The sequence below is a fragment of the Saccopteryx bilineata genome, chromosome X, assembly GCF_036850765.1.
Source record: "Saccopteryx bilineata isolate mSacBil1 chromosome X, mSacBil1_pri_phased_curated, whole genome shotgun sequence".
NCBI classification, from domain to species: domain Eukaryota; kingdom Metazoa; phylum Chordata; class Mammalia; order Chiroptera; family Emballonuridae; genus Saccopteryx; species Saccopteryx bilineata.
In genome coordinates this window covers 87,780,323-87,804,278 of record NC_089502.1, presented here as the reverse complement: position 1 = coordinate 87,804,278, position 23,956 = coordinate 87,780,323, and the positions used below count along the sequence as shown (strand labels likewise).

Genomic DNA, 23,956 nt, shown 5'->3' with positions numbered 1-23,956 from the left:
TTCATAGGACATGATTTGACCCTTGATTTATCCAACCCATGTTCAGCATGATCAAAGAACAGATTCTTGTGAACAACAGTTGATCTCATGAACACACTCATTCTTCTTGATGCCTCTGCTCCAAGTATTTCCCAGTTGAGGAATTTCCTCTGATGATACCATCCACGTCATGTTCCAGTGACCCTGAAGGTCCAGCTGAAAGCCCATCAGTTCCCTGAAATTGTCCTCGAGGACTCAAACGTATGGGATATCCCAGGCCTGTCCACAACTTTTCTCCTCATCTGAATCTATGCTGCTGGGTGGGCAGTTTCTATAACAACTGCATGCCAAAACAGTGGTTTTCAAATCAGGCTCTTAAAGGTGATTCCAGAGTAACCAAAGGAGGGTGGGCCAGGCAAAGGCACAGCCGAGTACGGGAAGTAGCCACATTTCCTTGGAACTGCACTTCTACCGCTTTCAAATAGTGAGTTTTTTCATAAGCTTTGGAGAAAGTTCTGCTGCTTTAAAAGACTCCAGAAGGTCTAGAAGTACTGTAAGCACTCAAGGATACTCAAATAATTTTTTTCTTCTGATTACAAACTACACAGACTCAATCCACAAATACTTACAAGGTATCAGGTACCAACATAGGCCATGGACCATGCACATTTGAAGAAAGCAAAGTCAAAACCCTCAAGGAGCACATTTATCATATGCATCTGTCCCCTCTAAGTCTTTGTAAAGGCATTTCAGAATCCTGTCATGCTCATTAGCTCATCAATAAGCCTATGTGGCAAAAGCAAGAAATACAGATGAACAAATTTCTGAGTGAAAAAATGTTGGATAAACCAATTTTTTCAAATAATGTCATAACAGAATCTATCAAACTTGGACAGGAGGGCAGGCTGTATTGGTAAAAGCATTTGCTTATCATCTAGAATCTAGTATGAAATGGCTTCTAAATATACAATCTGTAGCTACAAACAGATGAGCATGTAGAACTTGCCACCTGATCAGCTTCAGCTTCAGAAGGGTAGCCATTGTGTTCTTCCTGAATCTCCTGCACAGCACCAGGTGTATGGACAAGAAAAAGCAAAGAAAAACACATGCAAACATACAGGTGAAAGGACAGAACTTCTTTTTTAAAGAGACAGTAAACATGTAAAAGTTAAAACACCTTTTATGGCTTTGCAAATCAACATTTTACCCCTTGGAGGTAAGGAAATCTATACGTCAGCTATAGCATCCTCAACCTAAAATAGAGTATCTTATTCTGTATTTGTGTTGGGGTAGAAAAATGAAAAGAAAACATCATGGATTTCAAAGAATGTACTGTCTTTTTAAAATCAAGCAATACATACTGTAGCTTATAGTAAAGGAACAAATCAGACACATAATATGCTCATAAAAAATAAAGCACACCAAAGTGACCACGTAATGGGCAAAATCAAGTCAAAATACAAAAGCAATTCATAGACATGTATTTTATAGTATAAGCATTCATAAAGTCTCAAGAATTATTACATTGTCCAGGGATCAACTCCAATGGGTTACCAAAATTTCCACAAACATGTACATGCATATATCACTTGCTGGAGAGAAAAATATTGCTTATTGGTACTTATTGCTTATTGCTAATTATTACTGTGAATTGTGAATCAATATCATATTAAATATTTCTAATTAGTGTATCAGCATGCTTCAAAAAAACCAATAAGGGGTCACATATCTTCATTTAAATTTTTCTCAATTCCTTAAAGCAGTGGAAAATACATATTTATTATACAATACATTTTTAAATAAAATATGTATTTCCGATGGCTCTAGGCGACCCCTGTGTTTTGGTTGTTGGACCCCCGCCGGGGTCACGACCCACAGGTTGAGAACCGCTGCCTTAAAGGTACACTGTTCTTAATTTAAGTTCTTCATAGAATCAGTTGTTGAAACTTTAAAAATTGAATGTTTAGTTAGCAGATAGTATAAAGAATATGAATACTAAAGATGACAAGATTATAACCCCTTTTAAAAGTTGTATCAAGTCTCTAAGGCTAAACTATTAAAATTTAGCATAGATATATATTTTTCCTTCATGAAACTTTGGTTTCTTTTTTTTTTTCTTTTTTTTTTTTATTAAGTGAGAGGCGGAGAGGCAGAGAGATAGACTCCCACATGCGCCCCAACTGGGAAACACGTAGCAAGCCAACTACCAGGTGATGCTCTGCCCACTTTAGGCCACTGCTCCATTACTCAGCAACCGAGCTATTTAGGTGCCTGAGGAGAGGCCATGGAACCATCCTCAGCACCAGGGGCCAACTTTGTTTCATCCATTTGAGCCATGGCTGCAGAAGGGGAAGAGAAAGGGGCGGGGCAAGAGAAGGGAACAGAGAGGGGTGGAGAAACAGATGGTCGCTTCTCCTGTGTGCCCTGACCAGTAATCAATCCTGGAACTTCCACATGCTGGGCCAATTCTCTACCACTGAGCGAACAAGCCAGGGATGAAGCTTTGGTTTCAATGACTATATTTCTTTGAAAGCCAATCAATGAAGAAGTAAAAAAGACTTAAAATATACTATTTCCCATCCTTTATTTTTGTCAATAACATTGTTACTTAAGCCCTGGCCAGTTGGCTCAGTGATAGAGCGTCGGCCTGGCGTGCGGGGAACCCGGGTTCAATTCCCGGCCAGGGCACACAGGAGAAGCGCCCATTTGCTTCTCCACCCCCCCCCCCTTCCTCTCTGTCTCTCTCTTCCACTCCCACAGCCAAGGCTCCATTGGAGCAAAGATGGCCCAGGCGCTGGGGATGGCTCCTTGGCCTCTGCCCCAGGCGCTAGAGTGGCTCTGGTCGTGGCAGAGCGACGCCCCGGAGGGGCAGAGCATCGCCCCCTGGTGGGCGTGCCAGGTGGATCCTGTTCGGGTGCATGCGGGAGTCTGTCTGACTGTCTCTCCCCATTTCCAGCTTCAGAAAAATACAAAAAAAACCCCACATTGTTACTTAATACATTTTTATACTTTATATCAGATTGAATTTAGTACACAATTGGTACTGCTACCCTTCAAAGAAGGATAATTTCTTAAATGCAGCCAGTTTCTTTTTTAATTTTTATTTTTAAATACAAAGAAAATGGAATCATTCTTTGATGAATTTTTTAAAAAACAGAAAATGAGTCATTAAACAACAACAAAAAACACACAGCATTTCAAAGTTCATGCAAATGTAAAGCCAAACACTAAAATGTATTTAACAATGTGAATTGGGGGAAGGCAATGATTCTCAAGTGTGAAAGAAAACATGGTGAAAACAAGATTAAACAAAGATAGACCAACTAGAATCATAAGAATTTGACTTAATCTGCTTTTTTTTATACTACTTCATTGGCTTCAATAAGATTAAAAATTTTAAACTGAAGTCAATAAATTATTCTATCAAAATCCACATTGTTTTCATTTGATGGAAATAGGTTAATTTTTAACATTTGATACTGAAACTCAAATGCATGCACATTACCAATCTTTGTCTTGCTTTATGAATATTCTGAAATAAATGGAAGGAAAGTTATGAAAAAATATAAGCTATGACCCACTAGATGTAACCGTTACATCTGTGTTCTAAGAAATACTAAACAGGGCTGATTTTGCTTAACTTATCATTAGGATTAGGACTTCTGGTTTTTGGATTCAGCATGCAGGCATGAAGGTGACTTAACATCTTACTTACATAGGGTTGACAACAACTAATCACTTTGTTATTATTGTTGTTGCTGCATTCTTTAGCATGAATACATGATAAATAAGGTTAAAAGAGGACTCCAGAGGCCTAGCCTTATAAGCCCCTGCCACAAAGATCTATTTTGTCAGAATTCAAGTAACACAACAAAAGTCAGTATTACACACTGGTAACAATTTTAACATCCTGCCCTCACACACATTAGCTTTTATTGCACATAAAAACATTGTAACAAATAAAACATTTCCACTTAAAACTATGACACAGCACAGCAAATTGATCTGAGTGATGCATAAAAACCAGTTAGAAGATAGAGAACACTAAATAGACTAAGTATTTATAAAGCACAGAGACATACAAGTAGGAGGCCCATCTGCAGAACATTCTTACCCTTGTATCAGGCCTCCTGAAAACCTGTTAGTTAAAATACAGAACATCATCATCACAAACATGTTACTATAGACCTGTGCAAGATGTCATTAAGTTCAACAGCCCATTCCCTAAGAATTATCACAATGCTTTACATAAAATCAACCAGCTCAATCCTAACACATTTTTCCTCTGTTTCATTCAATATCAAATCAATCTTAACATATTTGTCCTATTTCAGGTGAGTCTATGGTTTGAAGAAACTTATTGACCTTAGGCTAAGACAAACAACATTATTTTAAACACAAATCTCTCTGTTAAGTGTTATCACAAGCCATTGTGAACAAGAAGTGTTTAAAAGTTCATTTGTGTGTCTGTTTGGAATACTGAATACATTTTCTCCATAGAAAAAATGATATTAAAAGATGGTTCTGCTCACAAAACAGCCCACAGAAACAAAACAAAACCCAAAACCTCCCAAAGCTCCCACATCTGACCAAGAGCACACAGCTCAGCTAGAGTGTTAATGGTGTTAGGAAACCTAGCTAACCACAAATCATAACCTGGTTTCTGTAGAAATTATATTTCCAATTCGCATAGGAACTCCAGAATTAAGCCTCCCTGATGTGGCTGACCCATCAAGAGAACGATGTCTCTCTTGACATCTAGCTCCCACCGCCTGGGGGAAGGGCAGTTCTGGGTAGGAAGGGGTACCTAGCTGGTCTGTGAAGGCAAAGGAGAGGAGGGGAGGGGAGGGGAGGGGAGGGGAGGGGGGGAGGGGAGGGGAGGGAAGGGGAGGCCCGGGCTCCTGCTCCTGAAAGGGGAAGCCAGGCTTTACTGAATGGGGACACTGATTTCAGCAATGTTCTTCCTGCTTTAGTAGCCTATGAATTCTACTTGAACATGCAGCGTATGCATTCAGGAAGCCCGGAACAGAAGAAACATTTCAGGGAACAGAAGAAACATTTCAGAGAACGAAAGAAACTTTTGAAAAGTGACAGTGGTAATGGTCTGAGGAAGACCTGAATTGTATTTTCCCCAATCCAAAGTCTGAAATTCAATCACCTAACCACTGGATGTTCTGTGGAAAACAGATCATTTGTTAAAAATGGCCAGAGGTTCTTTAGCTGTTGTATAGGTTTTTCTAAGGATAGATGAGAAGAGCACATAAAGACTTACTTCATCGTTGAATCATCATTAAATGAAAACACTGTAGTAAAAAAAGGGTTTTCTGAATTACATGATACTGTAGCAAAAAGAGATTTAAGTCCATAAGTTCCTACACATAAACTATTTAGACTAAGAACCTTAAACCTTGCTTTTTTCTTGGGGAGTGAGGTAATGAACATGTTCATCATCTTAAATGTGGTAACAGTTTCACAAGTGTATAACTATCAAAACTTATTCAATTGTGTGCTTTAAATAGGCAAAGTTTATCGTCTGTTATTGACACCTCAATAAAATTAGTATAAAATGAATGCTTATGCTTATGTAAATAAAAAACTCAAGGCCCTGGCCAGTTGGCTCAGCAGTAGAGCGTCGGCCTGGCATGCGGGGGACCCGGGTTCGATTCCCGGCCAGGGCACATAAGAGAGGCACCCATTTGCTTCTCCACCCCCCCTCCTTCCTCTCTGTCTCTCTCTTCCCCTCCCGCAGCCAAGGCTCCATTGGAGCAAAGATGGCCTGGGCGCTGGGGATGGCTCCTTGGCCTCTGCCCCAGGTGCTAGAGTGGCTCTGGTCGCGGCAGAGCAACGCCCCAGAGGGGCAGAGCGTTGCCCCCTGGTGGGCAGAGCATCGCCCGTGGTGGGCATGCCGGGTGGATCCTGGTCGGGCGCATGCGGGAGTCTGTCTGACTGTCTCTCCCTGTTTCCAGCTTCAGAAAAATAAAAAATAAAAAAAACCTCAAAATGTGACATATTTGGCAATAAAAACTCAAAATAGAAAGTTGCCACTCCCTGAGCCTCACTCCTCAGTGATAACCATGTTTAATTAGACCTATCTTTAATTCTGAGGCTTGCCTCCATAAATATGGTTACACTTCAACTTCTTGATTTGTCAACTTTAAACATTAGACAGTTACCTCCCATTTTAAAACATGAGAAAATAAGTTTTCTCAAACTACTACCTCCCTCTTCCTAGCCTCTGTGTACTGAAATTTTGATTTTTAATTATTTTATTGTCTTCCTTAAGCAGCAGCTGCCTAAGGAGTTAGAAGAAGGTAACAGGGGGAATAAATGGTGACAGAAGGAGACTTGACTTGGGTAGTGAACACAATGCAATGTAAGGATAATTTATTATAGAATTGTACACTTTAAAACTATATAATTTTATTAATAAATATTACCCCAATAAATTCAATAATTTGTAAAAAATACTCATGATATGATTTTTAGGTGCCACTCTTCTAAGCACTTTGTATGTTATTTTATTCTCAGAACAACCTTGTGAGATAAAAACTATTATTGGCTCCAGTCTTGATAGAAAACCAAGGAACAGTTAAATAATCTGGCCATGTTCGAGATGGCAGAGCAAGTATTTAAACCCAGGTGGTCTGCTACACTGCCTCAACATGGTGTTGCTATAATAACACATTTAAACTATAGTCTTTAAACATAGAATCTGTCTTTTTGGGTGGATGAAGAAATCAATGCCACTACCCCTTACCTTGCTTCTGCTCTGTACCTGCAAACCTCTGCTTAGCAAGCCACTGTTTTCTAGGTGTGTAGTATGAGTAGCAGAGTGGGTAACAGTGAATTTTTCCCCTGAAAAACCCCCAAATTTTAATTTGTATAGAAATGTGTGTTGGGCATAAACCTCCCTTCCTTTGCCCACAGGTTCCATTCAAGTCATCCTTTTGGGCACTCCTCACTAGAGAGGCAAGGGTTCAAGATGACTACTCGCTTTGTGTAAATTTGCATAAGAAAGCCAATGTGTTCACCTTTACCTTCTGGACTCTCTACTATCTGTGTGCCAGCCTGCCCAGAGGGTACAGCCTGGACTTTCTGGCCCATAAAGAATTTGCCTGTGTGGGCCCTGCCCCAAAGAAGAGGCCAAAGTTATCCAAGGCTGCTTTTAGGAGTGTATTTAATTCAGCATCTAATGTGGCCTCACACTTGAGCCAGGCCCTTCAAGCTAACTTTGACCAATTATTATGGTCTAAATCTGTTCAACTCCTGTCTGAATTCTTCAGAAGGCGATAGATGACACCCTTAAGTCCCCAACAGTGTAAAAGTTATTTCACAAAGTTTTCAAACCCACCCAGTACCAGTAATACAAATACCAACAAGGTCCACTCCATGCCAGGCACTGTGGTAACTGCTTTAGGTGTTATGTCAACCCTCCCAGCCACCAGGGAAGGAGAGTCTATTACCCCCATATAACAAATGAGGAAACCAAGACAGTAAGAGGTGAAGTAACTTACTCAAAGTCATAAACCAGCAATAGCAGAGTTGGTAATTCAAACACAAGCTGGCTGGTTTTAGTGTTCATGATCTTAATTTGGAAACAGCCCCACCTAAACCTGTCCAGAGGAGGCTGATAAAGGCCTTTAGGCTTAATACCCAGAATGCCGTGCTCTGCCCTTCCCTCCTCCACCACTTCTTGTTTATGTGTGCTTTTAATGCTCACCACAGTCCAACTTGTACTCTATTTTCTGGTGTCACTTTCCCCTACTATGAATTCCATACAGCCCAGCCCAGCACAGCCCTTTGAAAATAACAGCTGCTCTCACATCACATTTACAGAAGTGGACTGGTGCTCAGCAATTACAACACACCTGTTCTTTTATTTGTTTAGATATATAATAACATAGCTATATGTTTCACTTAAATCCTACTTCTGATATATCATGAGTTTTTAGCAATATTAATCAAAATTTATTTTACATACAATAGAGGTTCCATGTACCATGTAGCATGTCATCTAATTTTCCTGATGGTAGTATATTACAAAATATAGTACCATATCAGAACCAGCATACTGACACTAACACAGTCAAAGAGCAGAACAATTTCATCACTACAAGACCCCAATGTCTCAATGCTGTCCTTTTATAGCCACATCTACTATCTCCCTGCCTCTCTCTTTTCTTAGCCAGTTGTTAGCCAGCTATCTAGTCTCCATTTCTATAATTTCATCATTTGAAGACTGTTATATAAATAAAAACATACATGTTGTTTCTTAGTGTAATTCCCTCTTCTCTGTCCTATCTGTTCTGTTGTTGAACCTATCCATTGAGGGTATTTTATTTCAGTTATTTTTTCAGTTTTAAATTTTCCATTTGGTTCTTTATCTCGTATTTCTTTGTTGAAATTTTTCTCTTTTTTCTTCTTCCTTTTTTATTTTATGTATTTTTATTTATTTATTCATTTATTTTTATTTTTTATTTTTTTGGAAACAGAGAGAGAGAAAGAGAAAGGGATAGACAGGAAAAAAGAGAGATAAGAAGCATCAACTCGTAGTTGCGGCATATTTGCTGTTCATTGTTCATTGCTTGCTTCTCATGCCTACCTTGACCCGGGGTTCCAGCTGAGCCAGTGACCCCATGCTCAAGACAGTGACTTTCATGTCTATGATCTCATGCTCAAGCTGGTGACTCCATGCTCAAGCTCGTGAGCCCGCACTCAAGCCAGAGACCTTGGGATTTCAAACCTGGGTCCTCAGTGTCCCAGGTCAACACTCTATCCACTGCACCACCACCTGGTCAGGCGAAACTTTTCTATTTCTTGTGTCTGGCTTTCTATGTTTTCATTATTTCAAATATATTTCTTATTGCTTATTGAAACAATTTTGATTGCTTCTTTCAAAGCTTTTTCACATAATTCTAACATCTCTGTCATCTCAGTTTTGGCATTTATTGTCTACTTTCATTTAGTTTAAGATCTTTCTGATTCTTGATATGATGAGTGCTTTTTAATGAGAAGATGAATATTCTGAGTATTATGAGATCTTATTTAAACCTGTTTTAGCTGGCTTTCTCTGACACTGCCCCAGCAGAAGGGGAGGGTGGGCATAGTTTCATGACAGCCTGGCAAAGGTGGAATGCAGGCTTCCCATTTGGTCTTGTTGGAGGGTGGGTGTGGGGCTGTAACTTTTTCTGTGGTGTTTGGCTGGAGTATAGTGGTTTGTGTCTAAGAGTTTTCTTTTTTCTAGGCTGACCCTTTTCTGGTCCTTTGATTAGAAAGAGTAGATTTTTGCTGTCTGCGCCTGTTGGCATTTGTGGGTTACTGGCTTCTTCAACAGTAAGTTTGGGACATACGTGCAAACACAAAACCCAGGAACTTCACTACCCTGCTGTTCCTTGGGTCCTAAGGTCCCTAACCAGTTTGCCTTCTTCTCTCTAGCTTTCAGGGAATTCTTAGGTTTATTTTACAGATAGTGCCCAGGGTTTCTAGTTGTTCTTAGTGTAAATAATAAGAAAAAGTATATCTGCTCCATCTTTCTAGAACCAGAAGTCCAAATCTTTATTTTTTAAGCAATAATTCTTCCCCTCATGTAACCCTGGGAGATAGGATAGCACTTTTCTATTACAGTGGTTAGAAATTGGATGCCTATTGCTCAGACAGGTAATAACAGGGTTTTTCCCCTAATTTAATTGTTTTAGGGGGACATGCTGTATTCTCCAGTTCACCACAGCACCCTTCTATATCTGTCTAGCTTGTTAACTATCCTATGCAGGCATTTGAGTTTGCAAACTCTGGTTAAAAAACAGACCATGAGTCCAAGCTATCAACAATGGATTACAGCTATAGATTCTGAAAGATCATGCTCAAGCTTCCACTTTCAAAAACTAGTACCCAATTTAAAAAATATAACTAAGACCTAGTTCAAACATAATGAAGCCTTTCCCATATACTGCATTCCACTTCCCTCCAAAGCCCTTCAGGAAATTTTTGTTGAAGATCAGGATTTAATCACTGTACTAACCTGTGATTATTAAACTTAGTACGGGACCCTCTCCATCTTCTCCTCTTTCTTCAGAATGTTTAAAAAGATCTAGCTACTATGTGTGCATGGATGAAAAGAGGAGAAACAGGAGAAGTACAGGGAGGTGATAAAGATAATGATGAGGATGGAACCAGAGAAATGAGGATAATTATATTAAAATTACAATGTCCTAATTTCCTGAAGGCTAGCCAGAACTAAATTCTTTTGGACAAAACAGAATTGAAGAATGTTCTATAAAGAAAGGAATTGAGGCTTACAATCTAATCTAAACGTTCTTAGCCTTACAGATAAGGAAACTGACAGGTTATACAAGGTCACAGACCAAACTGGTACTTCTTGTACTGTTCCATCATGTTTCCTCTTCCTGGCCTAGTTCTATTTTCCCAGCAATGAACACTGATCAACTGTGTCACTTCTAATAGTTCCTAAAAACATTTTAGTATAATTTGTAACAGTATTATTTCATCTAACCTATAAATCTTATTACATTCTGATCTTGTTCTTTAATTTATTGACAAATTCCGAGAACTGTACTCTGTTAGCCCAGTAAAAATGAAAGCAATGAGTAATACTAGGGGAGTATCAAATAAAACAAAACATTTTATTATATTTCTTCTAGGAGTCTTAATTATCAAGCAAATCCTCAGGAAGACTTGGTATTAAAGCATACATTTATTGTCTGACCAGGTGGTGGCGTTGTGGACAGAGCATCAGACAGGGACGTAGAGGACCCAGGTTCGAAACCCGCGGTCACCAGCTTGAGCACAGGTCACTCACTGGCTTAGCCTGGGATCACAGACATGACCCCATTGTCACTGGCTTGAAGCCCAACATCGCTGGCCTGAACCCAAGGTTGCTGGCTTGAGCAAGGGGTCACTTGGTCTGCTGTAGCCCCCCAGTCAAGGCACATATGAGAAAGCAATCAGTGAACAACTAAGGTGCCACAACAAATTGATGCTTCTCATCTCTCTCCCCTCCTGTCTGTCTCACACTCTCTCTCTGTGTCTGTCACCAAAAACAAAAACAAAAAAAAAGCATACCTTTATTAATGTAGTTGACCTACAAATTAACATAATAGCTAACTATTCTTTCAGCTGGGAAATTTTTCTCAAAATTCTGTCATTACATATACCACCTCTACAAGTTTGTTTTGCTGTATATGTATAGAGTGCCTGTACTAATATTAGTATTTACCTTTACATTGACTTTAAATCCACTCCTTTCTCATACTTGCCTAGGTCTAAACAACAGCATCTATTAAATCACAAGTTTGATATGTTACTTTTTATAATACTCAATAAAGTAATTATATAACCTAAAACATGTCTATGGACATACCATCTAAACTCATCTCATGTGATACTCTTACCACACTTTGAGTGATCTGATTCTGAATGGTCAATTTATAATAATAAAATTGTTCTCCAAAATCTAACATGAGTTACTAATTATTTAGATTTATGGACATGCACCAGAAATGTATGGTCCCATCACCAATTTCAACAGATATAAACCTTGGAAAAGTAGTTTTTTGAATTTCATTGTATGTAAGATATGAAGCACTGAGTTCCCTGCTCTCAAACGAGATTCTGATTCACCGAGTAGGATGGGGTCCAAGCAAAGCTGTATTTTTGCAGGCACCCCAGCAAATGCTGCTTTGAGAAGTCCCAAGGGCCAGCCACATCTTGAAAAACAATGGGCAAGGGGCTGGGACAAATTTTAAAACTCACTCTAGCTTTTCAATAAGATAACTTGAGTTCAAATGCCAGTTCTGACTGTGTGATACTAAGCAAGTCAGGTAATCTTTCTGAGGCTTGGTTTCTTCATTTGTTAAATGATGACTATAATAAAAGCTACCTCAGTAGGTTATTTTAAGATTAAATGGACAAGTCAAAAATTACTGCAAAACCATAAAAGGGTGATGAAGATGAGGATGTGGAACCACTCTCACCAGTCTACAACTCAGAAGACAATCAACATTTCAAATGATGACACAAGTGCTCTGCTCCATATAACTTCTGCTTCCATTTAATTATAGACCTTGAGTTTAACCTATAATAAGTCAACCTCCAAATTGAGTGTGTACTTCAAATAAGACATTTGTACAATAGATAATTCAAATATCATTGACTGATGACTACAAATTAAATCCTCAAGGAACTGTATCTGGACCTTAAGGGGAAATTCCGTTTAATGGCTCCCAAGGCCAAAGATGTCTCAAAGGCCCATCTTGGTTACTCTGATTTTAAGAACTACTTTATAAGTAGGATATAAAACTATCCTTGTGGTTAAGAATAAAAATAACTATTTAACAAAGATAATTATTGATAGATATATGAAATTCCAACTGTACTTTTGTTGTTCCACCTGGCTGCCTGACCTCACCCTTACTTACTGGACAATCGCCCCTGAGGCAGAAGAATAACAGAAAGCTGAAATCGTAAAACCGTAAAAGGGAACAAACCAGAACTTTTGACTCAGTATCCCCTCAGGCTCTCCCAAACCCTATAAAATTCACCCCTAGTCTGAAATCAATACCCTTCTCCCCAGAGAAGTGCCCGGCAGGGTTCCTTTCTTCCTTCCAATAAAGCCTGTTACTCTGGTCTTTTCGGACTACCATGGATTCCAACATTTGGTGCTGAAACCTGGGACAGGATACTAACTGCCTGGACGATTCCCCTTTGCCATCCAAACTTACAACCAGGGAAGCAATGGGCAGTGGCAGCTCGTCCCGGGCTTACTCCCTGATTCTGTTTGGACCTGTAATTGTAGGTTGATTGACTGGCAATCTGTCCCTGTCCTAAACCCCTGCCAGACAAGAAAGGTAAGGAGTTTCTCCCTCCCCTTCCCCGGTTGGCCTCCAAATTTCGCTCTAAAAACACCCCTTCCTGGTCAGATGGTTTTGACTTTGACCCCATATCTACAGGTGGTCTGCCTCTACTCCTTTACTGGACTTCCACTAAAGTCTAGACGTGCCTAGCCAGGCCCCTCTCCTACGTCCCGGGATCTCGGCCTTGGGGTGATGATCTCTTGCCTGAGATTCTTTCTACGGAGAATTTCTCCTCTCGGAACTGTGACTGAAGGCAGGGACGCCCCCTTCTCTCACCAGTCTCCTCTACTGTGGGCTCCTCTCAGTGCAAACCTGGGTCCAGCCAGACTCCCCTGGAAACACGGGCTCCTCCCAATCTCAGGCCTCAGAGACTACTCCTCTACTCCTTTGAGACTCCTCTACTACTTTGGGACTACTCCTTCAGGACTCCTCTACTCCTTCGGGACTCACTCTACTCTCTGAGGTCCACAGTTTGGAAGGTTTCTACTCCAAGCAGCCTGCTTCTACGAACTTACTCAAAAATCTAGGTGCCTAGCTAGGTTGCTTTCTACTACCGTTACAATATCCTAAAAGATCTTGACAATTTCTGCCACTGGACGGGAAGGGCATCAGAAATTCTTTACATGCAGGCTTTCTTCTCCCTTCGGTCTTGATTCCTGTGCCACTTGTTGTACACGCAGGCCGTTTTTGGCCAAAGAAACCTCATCTAAAACCTCCGCTCCTAATCTTTCCTTCTCTGCGGACTCCCAACTCTCTCTCCCTCCTGCCTGACGCCCAGGGGAACTCCTCTCTCGGGACCCCTCTCTGGTACCTCTGTAAATCTCTTTCTTTCTTTTTTTTTTTTTTTTTCATTTTTCTGAAGCTGGAAACAGGGAGAGACAGTCAGACAGACTCCCGCATGCGCCTGACCGGGATCCACCCAGCACGCCCACCAGGGGCGACGCTCTGCCCACCAGGGGGCGATGCTCTGCCCATCCTGGGCGTCGCCATGTTGCGACCAGAGCCACTCTAGCACCTGAGGCAGAGGCCACAGAGCCATCCCCAGCGCCCGGGCCATCTTTGCTCCAATGGAGCCTCGGCTGCGGGAGGGGAAGAGAGAGACAGAGAGGAAAGCATGGCGGAGGGGTGGAGAAGCAAATGGGCGCTTCGCCTGTGTGCCCTGGCCGGGAATCGAACCCGGGTCCTCCGCATGCTAGGCCGACGCTCTATGCAAATCTCTTTCACTTGAGTCTCTTCCCTCCAGAAAGTCCCCTTCCTTCGCAAAATCCTTTTCTCATTCACTTGCAAATACCAGTCTCTTTCTCCTCCACTGCTGGCCAGGGGCCCCTCCCTTCTCCATTATGTTCTTAAATCCCTTCTCCCTCCTTACAGATGGGAGGCTCTGTCTCTTTCTTTTTTGACCCATCCTCCCACCCCACCGTCTTCGGCTACAGCTATGCCCTTCTCCCCCTCGTCTTCTCCCCTCTCTTCAGAGTTCTAAATCTTTTTGACTCCTCTGACCACATGGCACCACCACCAGCACTTTAACTTTCTCTTCCTCCTCCTGCAGATTCTGACCCTCCTTCTTTCCATCCAGCTGTTCACACTGTTAATCTGTCTGCTTCCTCTCTTCCTCCCCTCTATGCTGACAACTCCCTGCCATCTTGAAAAGTTTAAAAAAGCAGAGTTGTCTATTGAGAAGTGTAATCTGTTTTGTTTCTTTGTCAGAAAAAATCTCTAGTATAATTTTAATTGAAACAGTAAAGCATGCTCATTTAAATTCCTTAATTCATAATTTGTATGTAGTCTCTGTTTATTGTGTAACTGTGTCTGTTTCTAAGGCCTTAAACTAATAATTACCCACCTCTTAAACCAAGCTTACTCATCCCCACTGACTCTCCCTGCAATACCCCCATCCTTCCTGTTCAAAAACCTTCAGGGGCTTATTGCCTCATACAAGCCTTACATCTAATCAATGAGGCAGTAATTCCCCTCCATCCAGTAGTCCCTAATCTCTACAAGTTACTATCACACATTCCCTCAAACACCACTCACTTCACAGTCCTAGACATCAGGGATGTCTTCTTTAGCATTCCTCTACACCCTGACTCTTACTTTCTGTTTGCATCTACCTGGACTGACCCGGACACTAATGCAGCACAGCAACTTACGTGGACTGTCTTACCCCAGGGGTTTGGAAATAGTCCACATCTGTTTGGGCAGGCACTAGCTCAGAATTTAACAGCATGAAATCTCAAAACTAGTACTCTCTTACAATATGTAGATAACCTACTCTTCTTCAGCCCTTCCCTGCCTACCTAAAGGAGACACACCGCCATCCTTCTTAATTTCCTTGCTATGAAGAGATATCGTGTCTTCTCTGCTAAGGCTCAACTTCACTCTTAGTCCGTAGTCTATCTGGTCATCACCTTAACCCCCACAACCTGAGGTCTCACCTTAGATTGAATTCAAACCCTCCACAGTCTCCAACCACCTACCACCACATATCAAATCCTTTCTTTCCTTGGTCTAATAGGCTTCTTTAGACACTGGATTCCCAATTTTGCTCTCTTAGTCAAGCCCCTCAGTGAGATCTTCTAAGCATGGCTTTAGGGTATATAATGGCCAAGGGAGCAACAGAAAAGGCAAATAAGGCCCAAAAGAAGTCAGGAAATACCAGCTTTTGGCATATGCTCTTAAAGGCTCCAGCACCCTAAAGGGCTTCATAAGATTCCATCAGGGCCCTGTTCCAGCGTGGAAAGAAAGGTCATTGAACAGAAGCCTACCAGGCTTCCCAGTCCCACCAGTTCACACATCTATTCTGTGGAAAGAGGGACACGAGAAGGTAAGCTGCCCCCTTGCTCCATGGAGGGAGGGTTCAGTTTCTTCTAGCCCTGCTCCAGCTACCTGTGACCTGACCTTGCCAAGCAAGCTGGGAATTGCCACTGAAGGTCCAAGGATATTGTTCACGAGCCTAAGGTATCTCTTCCAAGTAGCAGATAAGTTAATCTCATTTCTTGTGAACACAAAGGCCATCTATTATGCCTTGCCTGAATATGTGAGTTTTATTTATCCCTCGAAGATCTCTACTGTGGGTATTGACAGTCTGATTTTGTTACTTTATTTAATGTATAGCATCTTCTTTATTCCTCTTGTCTCAATGCCCCATGCCTATTATAGGCTGGGACCTGCTGCTAATTCTAGCTAGAAGCAGTGGTTACTAGGACTTAAACTCTAACTGCACAGTGTAGAAATGTAACCACCCTTTCCCTAAGTACTTGCAGGATTTACAGGTTACTCAGCAAACTGTTCAAAGACTATCCAAGAGGTGATTCCAGCAGTACATCACCCAAGGACTGACTTTCACATAGACAGGTCCACACACTATGATCCTCACAATTCCCACTGCTGCTAAAAGTAGAAAAACAGCATGCCTAACTCCAACCACAAACCAGAAGCTGGTTGGTCTACGTGTGGTGAATATATGAAAAAACTAAGGACTCTTTTAATCAGATTTTGGGAAAAGGGAAACTAGAGTAAAAAGAAAGTCAATTTAATTGTCACTAAAAGTTAAAGATTTTTAAATCAAGAGTTCTGACTAGAAAGGAATTGTATAGTTTTGATAATAAAAGGTATAAGGTATGGAAATACTTTTGAAAGAAAAAGGAAAAAGTTGTTATGAAGGCCAGTTATTTCTGGATAAGAAAGTGCATGAAAGCTGAGGTTTATGTAAATTGTAGAAGGTTTGTGCAGGTTGTAGGAGGTTTGTACAGAGAAAAATAAATTTGTACAGTCAGAAAACTGGTTTTCAAAGAATGTTTAATTGTCACCATAGCTAACAATCCTCTACTCTCCCCACTTATTGGGGCGACTCTTTCCTCCACCCTGACCATCTGAAGCTCAAAAACAGAAACAAAACTGACCCCTTGTCCTTCTATTCTCTATTCACCTCTCAGCCTGCCTCACCCAATCAGGGGCTTTCTACTCGTGTGGGACCAACACCTACATGTATCTCCCTACTAATTAGACAAAAACCTGTACCCTAATCTATCTCACTCCAAGTATCAACCTAATCCCACCCCATGAGCCTCTTCTGGTTCCTAATACACTACCCGTAAATCTAAGGACCAAACGAGCTATACAGGTAATCCCTTCTTCCTGTTGTTATAAAAATTTCTATAAAAATAGGTCTAGGGGCAGGGGAACTGGCCACTTCCCTTATTCCTACTCTTTTTCTCTCTGAAGCCCAGTGAATTCGTAAACATAGAATCAGTGGTTTCACAGAAACTGGGTGTCTTGACTATTGCCTTTCATTGGTCCACTCACTCTCCTATTTATTTTTCTAACTTTTGGACCCTGTCTCTTACGTTTGTTCACTAGCTTCTTACAGAACCGCATGCAGACCTCTGCCGATCAGAAAAATGGAAAAATCTACCTAACCCTACACACCAACTGTGAAACCTGCCCTCGTGAAACAGAAGAATCTGGAACCCTATAAATACACCCCTACTCCAACTGCCCCAGGGAGAGGTTCATGAAGGAGGCCCCCAATAGGATAATAGCAGGAAGTAGCTCCAGAAGATGGCCAGTCCGAGACAAACCTCCTTCCTGAACCCCATACCCTTTCCTTCCCCTCCCTTTTCCTTTTTTATCATACCACAGAGTTGAGAAATGATAGATATATGAAATTCCAACTGTACTTTTGTTGTTCCACCTGGCTGCCTGACCTCATCCTTACTTACTGGACAATCGCCCCTGAGGCAGAAGAATTACAGAAAGCCGAAATCATAAAACTGTAAAAGGGAACATACCAGAAATTTTGACTCGGTACACCCTCAGGATCTCGCAAACCTTATAAAATTCGCCCCTGGTCTGTAATCGGTGCACTTCTCCCTGGAGAAGTGCCTGGCAGGGTTCCTTTCTTCCTTCCAATAAAGCCTGTTACTCTGGTCTTTTCAGACTCCCATGGATTCCAACAATTATAAGACATACTGTTTTACAATAATTAATCAAAGGCTTTAGTTATGATTTGATGTAGGTACTTTAAATTCAATTTACAAAGTATATAAAAGATTTTTTTATGAATACTATCTGTTAAACCATTTCAACATGAGCCAGTTCTGCTACACAAAAAATTGAAACAGAAAAAAAACTTAGTTGCTTCATGCTAAAGTACAGATCTATTAATGTAGCAGTTAGAAAACTATGCACACAATCAACATTCAATTTTTTATAGAACCAGTATAGCACTAACAAATATTCAACAAAATGAAAATATTACAGTTAACTCATAATTGTCCATACAAAAGATCACTCCAAGGTCTGAGAACTATTCTCTGCTAATATGGGTCTTTGAGCCTCTCCACTAAGCTGGGTAGTTTCTTAGCTAAAGTGGGGGCAATAGGGTGACCAGGATCAGTAGGGTCAGCAGCTGCTCAGTGATCAGCCACTCAGGCATATCGGTGAGGTAGCAGATGTTTCTCCCACCTGGAGATGGTATATTGCCCAGCTGGGTTTTGAGGACCAAAAGCCCTGTTCCTACATAGGTAAAATGAAAACCAGATAGCAGGGAAACCTATTAAGGAGTATACTGTCACTCTTCTGGCTGACCAGATCATCCCATCTCTACTAATCTATAGCCATGCTTTCCTTCGGTAGGTGTAATCAAAAGCATCTGACTTTTGATGAAGTTTGGATGAAGCAAATACAACATGACAGCCAAATCTCAATTACATGGCCTCTTGAGTCAGCCTCTGCACTTCCTACATTATAAGCTAAAGAGGAACTGAGGCCAGTGACCTTAAACAAAGAGCAGCTATTAGGAATGAATTAAAATCTTTACTGTAGTTCTTAAATTGTCTGTAAGATTTCATGCTTGGTAAGGACTATGATTTTCAGAGACTGTTGATTGAAGGTAGTCCAGAATACTAAATATAACTTGCATATACTTGTGAAAAAATCAACTGTTTCTTACTAGCAAGCAAAAATAACTATAATAAGCTGAAACCTCAATTCAAGCAAGCATTATTGCTGAAATATAAACATGGTTTCAGTTAATGTACCTGTTAATAGTTTACTGACATTAAAACAAAGTTAATCGTTAACCTAAAAGATGGAGCACTCAAGTTTTTTATTTGTTAATTGATTCAACAAATATTATTGAGCACCTGCTAAGTTCCAGAATCATTCTAGGAAATCAGTGTTGAGTAAAAGAATCTCAGCCCCTCTCTGTTGACAAGAAGCTTATCACTCGTAACTTTAGAATAAGCAGGAAATCCAACTTTAAAACTAAACAAAAAAGATATTTCTTAATTTAATAAGGACTAAAAAAATCAGGCTGCCCATACAATATTCTTGCAAATTTTTTACATTGTAATCACATGTTAATGCTGAGTACTCACAGATAATACCAAAATACAGAAAAAAAATGTATACAGTGGTACCTTGAGATACGAACAGACCAACATACAAAAAAATTTTTTTAAGATACGATCTGCGACTTGGTCCATATTTTTATTCGAGATCCGAGCAAAATTCTGAGATATGAGTCATGATTCGGGAAGCTGCCGCTAGTTGGCGCATTGGCACATGGGTCCAGTATCGGCAGTTTAGATATACGAGTTGACTGATTTACAAGCTCGGTTACAGAACAAATTAAATTCGTATCTCAAGGTACTACTGTAATTGACATTAGGGAAATACTGTACATCAACATTTTCTGAAATTCAGAATATTAACAAAAATATATAGATATTTATTATAATAAAATATAAAAATATAATATATAATAAAATGCATTATATAATAAATTGTAAAATGAAAGTAATTTTAAAAATGATTATAAAGACCATTTTACCTCTCAATTACAAAATTATGACCACATATACTAGATTCTGGTAAAGTTTCTCTTCTAAAGTTCAGGTTTAATAACAGAGAACCTTTCAGCCTTTTTCCCAATGGTCATCCAGCAACAAGGGGCCAAAGTCTTACTCAAAGTAAAATTGCAAAGCTTCCAGCCCTGACTGGATAGCTCGGTTGGTTAGAGCATCATCCTAATATACCAAGGTTGTGGGTTCCATCCCCATTCAGGGCACAAACAAGAATCAATCAATAAAAATTGCAAAGCTTCTTGGCTACTTAGCATATTGAAAATTTATTAAGGACTCAATGCTGCTTACCTTGTAATCTCTGGATATATGTTCTGATGTCATTGAACCTGAAATCTGACTAGAAATTGTAGCAGCTATAAGCTGTTTACACCATTCAACATGCGACCCTGTAGGACTAAAAGAAATAATGTGATTAAGATATTTTAAGACATAGGCTCTCAGAAAAACTGAATGGGGATATATGTACATTTTTTAAAGATTTTATTTATTGATTTTACAGGGAGAGATGAGACAGGGATGAGGAGTAAGAAATATGAACCCATAGTTGATTCACTTTAATTGTTCATTGCTTGTCACATGTGCCTTGACCAGGCAACTCCAGGGTTGTGAACCAGAAATTTCACAGTTCCAAGTCGACACTCTAACCACTATGCCACATGTTTTAGGACAAAGTTTTATTAGACTACTTGTTTACCTTAATATTTTTTTTCATTGTGGTTTTATTTATTTATTTTTTTTAATAATTTTATTTTTAATGGGGCGACATCAATAAATCAGGATACATATATTCAAAAATAACAACTCCAGGTTATCTTGTCATTCACTTATGTTGCATACCCATCACCCAAAGTCAGATTGTCCTCTGTCACCTTCTATCTAGTTTTCTTTGTGCCCCTCCCCCTCCCCCTTTCCCTCTCCCTCTTCCCCCTCCCCCCGTAACCACCACACTCTTATCAATGTCTCTTAGTTTCACTTTTATGTCCCACCTACGTATGGAATAATGCAGTTCCTGGTTTTTTCTGATTTACTTATTTCACTTCGTATAATGTTATCAAGATCCCACCATTTTGCTGTAAATGATCCAATGTCATCATTTCTTATGGCTGAGTAGTATTCCATAGTGTATATGTGCCAAATCTTCTTTATCCAGTCATCTATTGACGGGCTTTTTGGTTGTTTCCATGTCCTGGCCAATGTGAACAATGCTGCAATGAACATGGGGCTGCATGTGTCTTTACGTATCAATGTTTCTGAGTTTTGGGGGTATATACCCAGTAGAGGGATTGCTGGGACATAAGGTAGTTCTATTTTCAGTTTTTTGAGGAACCACCATACTTTCTTCCATAATGGTTGTACTACTTTACATTCCCACCAACAGTGTATGAGGGTTCCTTTTTCTCCACAGCCTCTCCAACATTTGCTATTACCTGTCTTGTTAATAATAGCTAATCTAACAGGTGTGAGGTGGTATCTCATTGCAGTTTTGATTTGCATTTCTCTAATAACTAACGAAGCTGAGCATCTTTTCATATATCTGTTGGCCATTTGTATTTCTTCCTTTACCTTAATATTAATATAAGAACTGAAATAACTAACCATTAGGAAGATTAGCTTCCAGATTGATTTTAAATGAATCAACAATTTATTTTTAAATTTAAGATTCTAAGCAAGTAATTCCCTATCATTTAATGGAATTTTACTCTTAAAATTACAGGAGTAGGTAAAAGTAGGTTGACAGTTGTGAGTATATGAAAGTTTATTCTTGTACTATTAATTATCAATTACTATATTATTTTCCATATGAACAACTGTAAACCTACTTTTCTCAACCCTTGTATATAGAGTGGATATTCTTAATATGATATGTACAGAAAATTAATTCTCAAGTGAAATATTTATGTTAAAGTATATGCTTTTCAAACAATTGATTTCATGTTGCTGTTTTAAAACTAGAAAATAATGTAATCTTGAGTATACCAAAGTGACTCTTAATGGATAAAAGTTGATTATGTGATTTTTAAAAGAATAGAATAGAAAAATCGTGCCCTGTATCTAGTAATAATGCTATCTTAGATTTGTGTAGGGGCTTTGATGTCTTACAAAAGGCTCTTCTTGTCCATTATTATATCAGAGCCTCACAAACACAATGAGATAAGAAGACATAAAAGGGAATAGCAAACTTGTTTCTGAGATGAGAAAATTGTTGAAGAGGGGATATGCCCAGTCAGAAAGTGGAAGGCCTGCCTCTAGCTCCATTAGGATTGTTCTACCAGAACATGGCACAACCAGTAGTGGCCAACTCACTGACCTGGAGGGCAAAACAGAGGACAGCACCACAGATGCTAGCCAATATGAGAATATTACAATGTAATAAATATAGCACCTTGAGATGACATCATAATAATGGCAATGTGAGAGATATTCCTGATCTCTCCCTTTAAAATGTCAACAAATTGAATAACTAAAACATAGTGAAGGGACCCCAGCTGGGCTTGAAGGCATGCCTGAAAGATCTGTGCACCAAACGGACTTAAGGTGGGACCGGTGGAAAAGGGAAGAAGATAAAACACATTCATTCACAGTCAGCTCTGAAGAGGAGACATACTGGAGAGACTGGGTGTTTTTTTTCCCTGACAGACTATGGGGAGAAGGGAAGCTCAGATGCCTGGGTTTTGTCTGAGGGGTACGGACAGGGAAACCTGGAATGACTGGGCCTCCTTCTGCTGGGAGGAGTAGTGAGATAAATGAGCAGAGGGGAAGATACTGAACCAAAGTAGCAGCAGAGCGCAGGGTCATGGCCAGCGTTTCCATGGTCTGCCTTCAGCCTGCACTCAGCAGAGACAGAGAAAACCAGAGTGCAGCCCCTCAGCCTCCCAGATCCCACCTCCCTCACCTTGCAGTATGGAGAGTGGCAAAGACAAAGCCAACAGTCAGCTCTCCAAAGCCACTGTCTCCCCTGAAGAAAAAAAGCGCTCCGTGTCTGGTACCCAGGCCTGTTGAGACTGGGAAGGAGCACTCTGATGCCTGAGATCACCATTACTAGAGTCAAAAAGCCAGAAAGCCAAAGCCAGAAAACAGAATCGGTAAAACCCTCACAAGCCCCTACACCAGGGGTCTCAAACTCACAGCCCGCCGAACAATTTTGTGCGGCCCGCAGACTAATCCACGAAGTTCAAAATATTTTGGATAAAATTAAGTAAGCCCGTGGATTAGTCTGCGGGCCGCACAAAAGTGTTCGGCGGGCCGTGAGTTTGAGACCCCTGCCCTACACCAATGCAACTGCGGCCCCATCTACATCATTGTGACAGCAACATTTCAGCAGAGGACAGCCCAGGAATATTATAGAGCTAAAATTAGTAATACAGCAATACCAACTGGAAGAAAACAGTAACTTCTCAAAACAGAAATTTATTTTTCCTTTTACTTTCATAAGACAAAGGATTCTTGTACATATGAACATTTTTCTTTTAACCCTTTGAGTAGTACGAACATTCATGTACATCCTCATGTCTCCTGACCATTCAGAGTATAATCGTACAAAAATTTTTATTTTAATAATTTGTAAGGCAACATTAAAAAAAGGCAAATGGGCTCTGGCCGGTTGGCTCGGTGGTAGAGCATCGGCCTGGCGTGCAGGAGTCCCGGATTCGATTCCCAGCGAGGGCACAAAGGAGAAGCGCCCATCTGCTTCTCCACCACTCCCTCTCCTTCCTCTCTGTCTCTCTCTTCCCCTCCCGCAGCCAATGCTCCATTGGAGCAAAGTTGGCCCAGGCGCTGAGGATGGCTCCGTGGCCTCTGCCTCAGGCACTAGAATGGCTCTGGTTGCAACAGAGCAACACCTCAGATGGGCAAAGCATCGCCCCCTGGTGGGCATGCCAGGTGGATCCTGGTCAGGCGCATCCGGGAGTCTGTCTGACTGTCTCCCCATTTCCAACTTCGGAAAAATACCAAAAAAAAAAAAAAAAGGCAAATGTATGTTCTTGTTTCCATAAATTGGTTATCAAACAAACATGATTTTAAGTTAATAAAACTGTAACTGGAACTAATTTCATTTTTTGAAAAAAAAACCTCACTCCTGGGGATCAGTGAGCATAAAAAAAACTCACTACTCAAAGGGTTAATAACCTAATGGTAAACACCCACGAAAAAGCCACTACTGAAACAGACAGGATAAAAAAAAAGAAACGGGAAAAAAATATGGATAACCACCAAACAAAAACAACTGAAACAAAAAAGAGA

At 40.4% G+C, this 23,956-nt stretch overlaps 1 protein-coding gene across 6 annotated transcripts in view; it reads right to left on the bottom strand.

The window, feature by feature from the left end:
* The window catches only part of MTMR1 (myotubularin related protein 1), a 99,854-nt gene that overhangs the window by 63,012 nt on the left and 12,886 nt on the right, over positions 1-23,956 (bottom strand). For 2 of the 6 annotated variants that reach the window (XM_066248918.1, XM_066248923.1), the window contains exons 2-5: positions 20,006-20,111; positions 4,094-4,117; positions 3,485-3,511; positions 989-1,039 (exon numbers count right to left, since the gene is read on the bottom strand). In XM_066248918.1, the coding sequence (XP_066105015.1) occupies positions 989-1,039; positions 3,485-3,511; positions 4,094-4,117; positions 20,006-20,111 (208 nt within the window). The remainder of the gene's footprint in view (positions 1-988; positions 1,040-3,484; positions 3,512-4,093; positions 4,118-20,005; positions 20,112-23,956) is intronic. The other 4 variants (XM_066248919.1, XM_066248921.1, XM_066248920.1 and 1 more) reach the window with 4 other exon arrangements.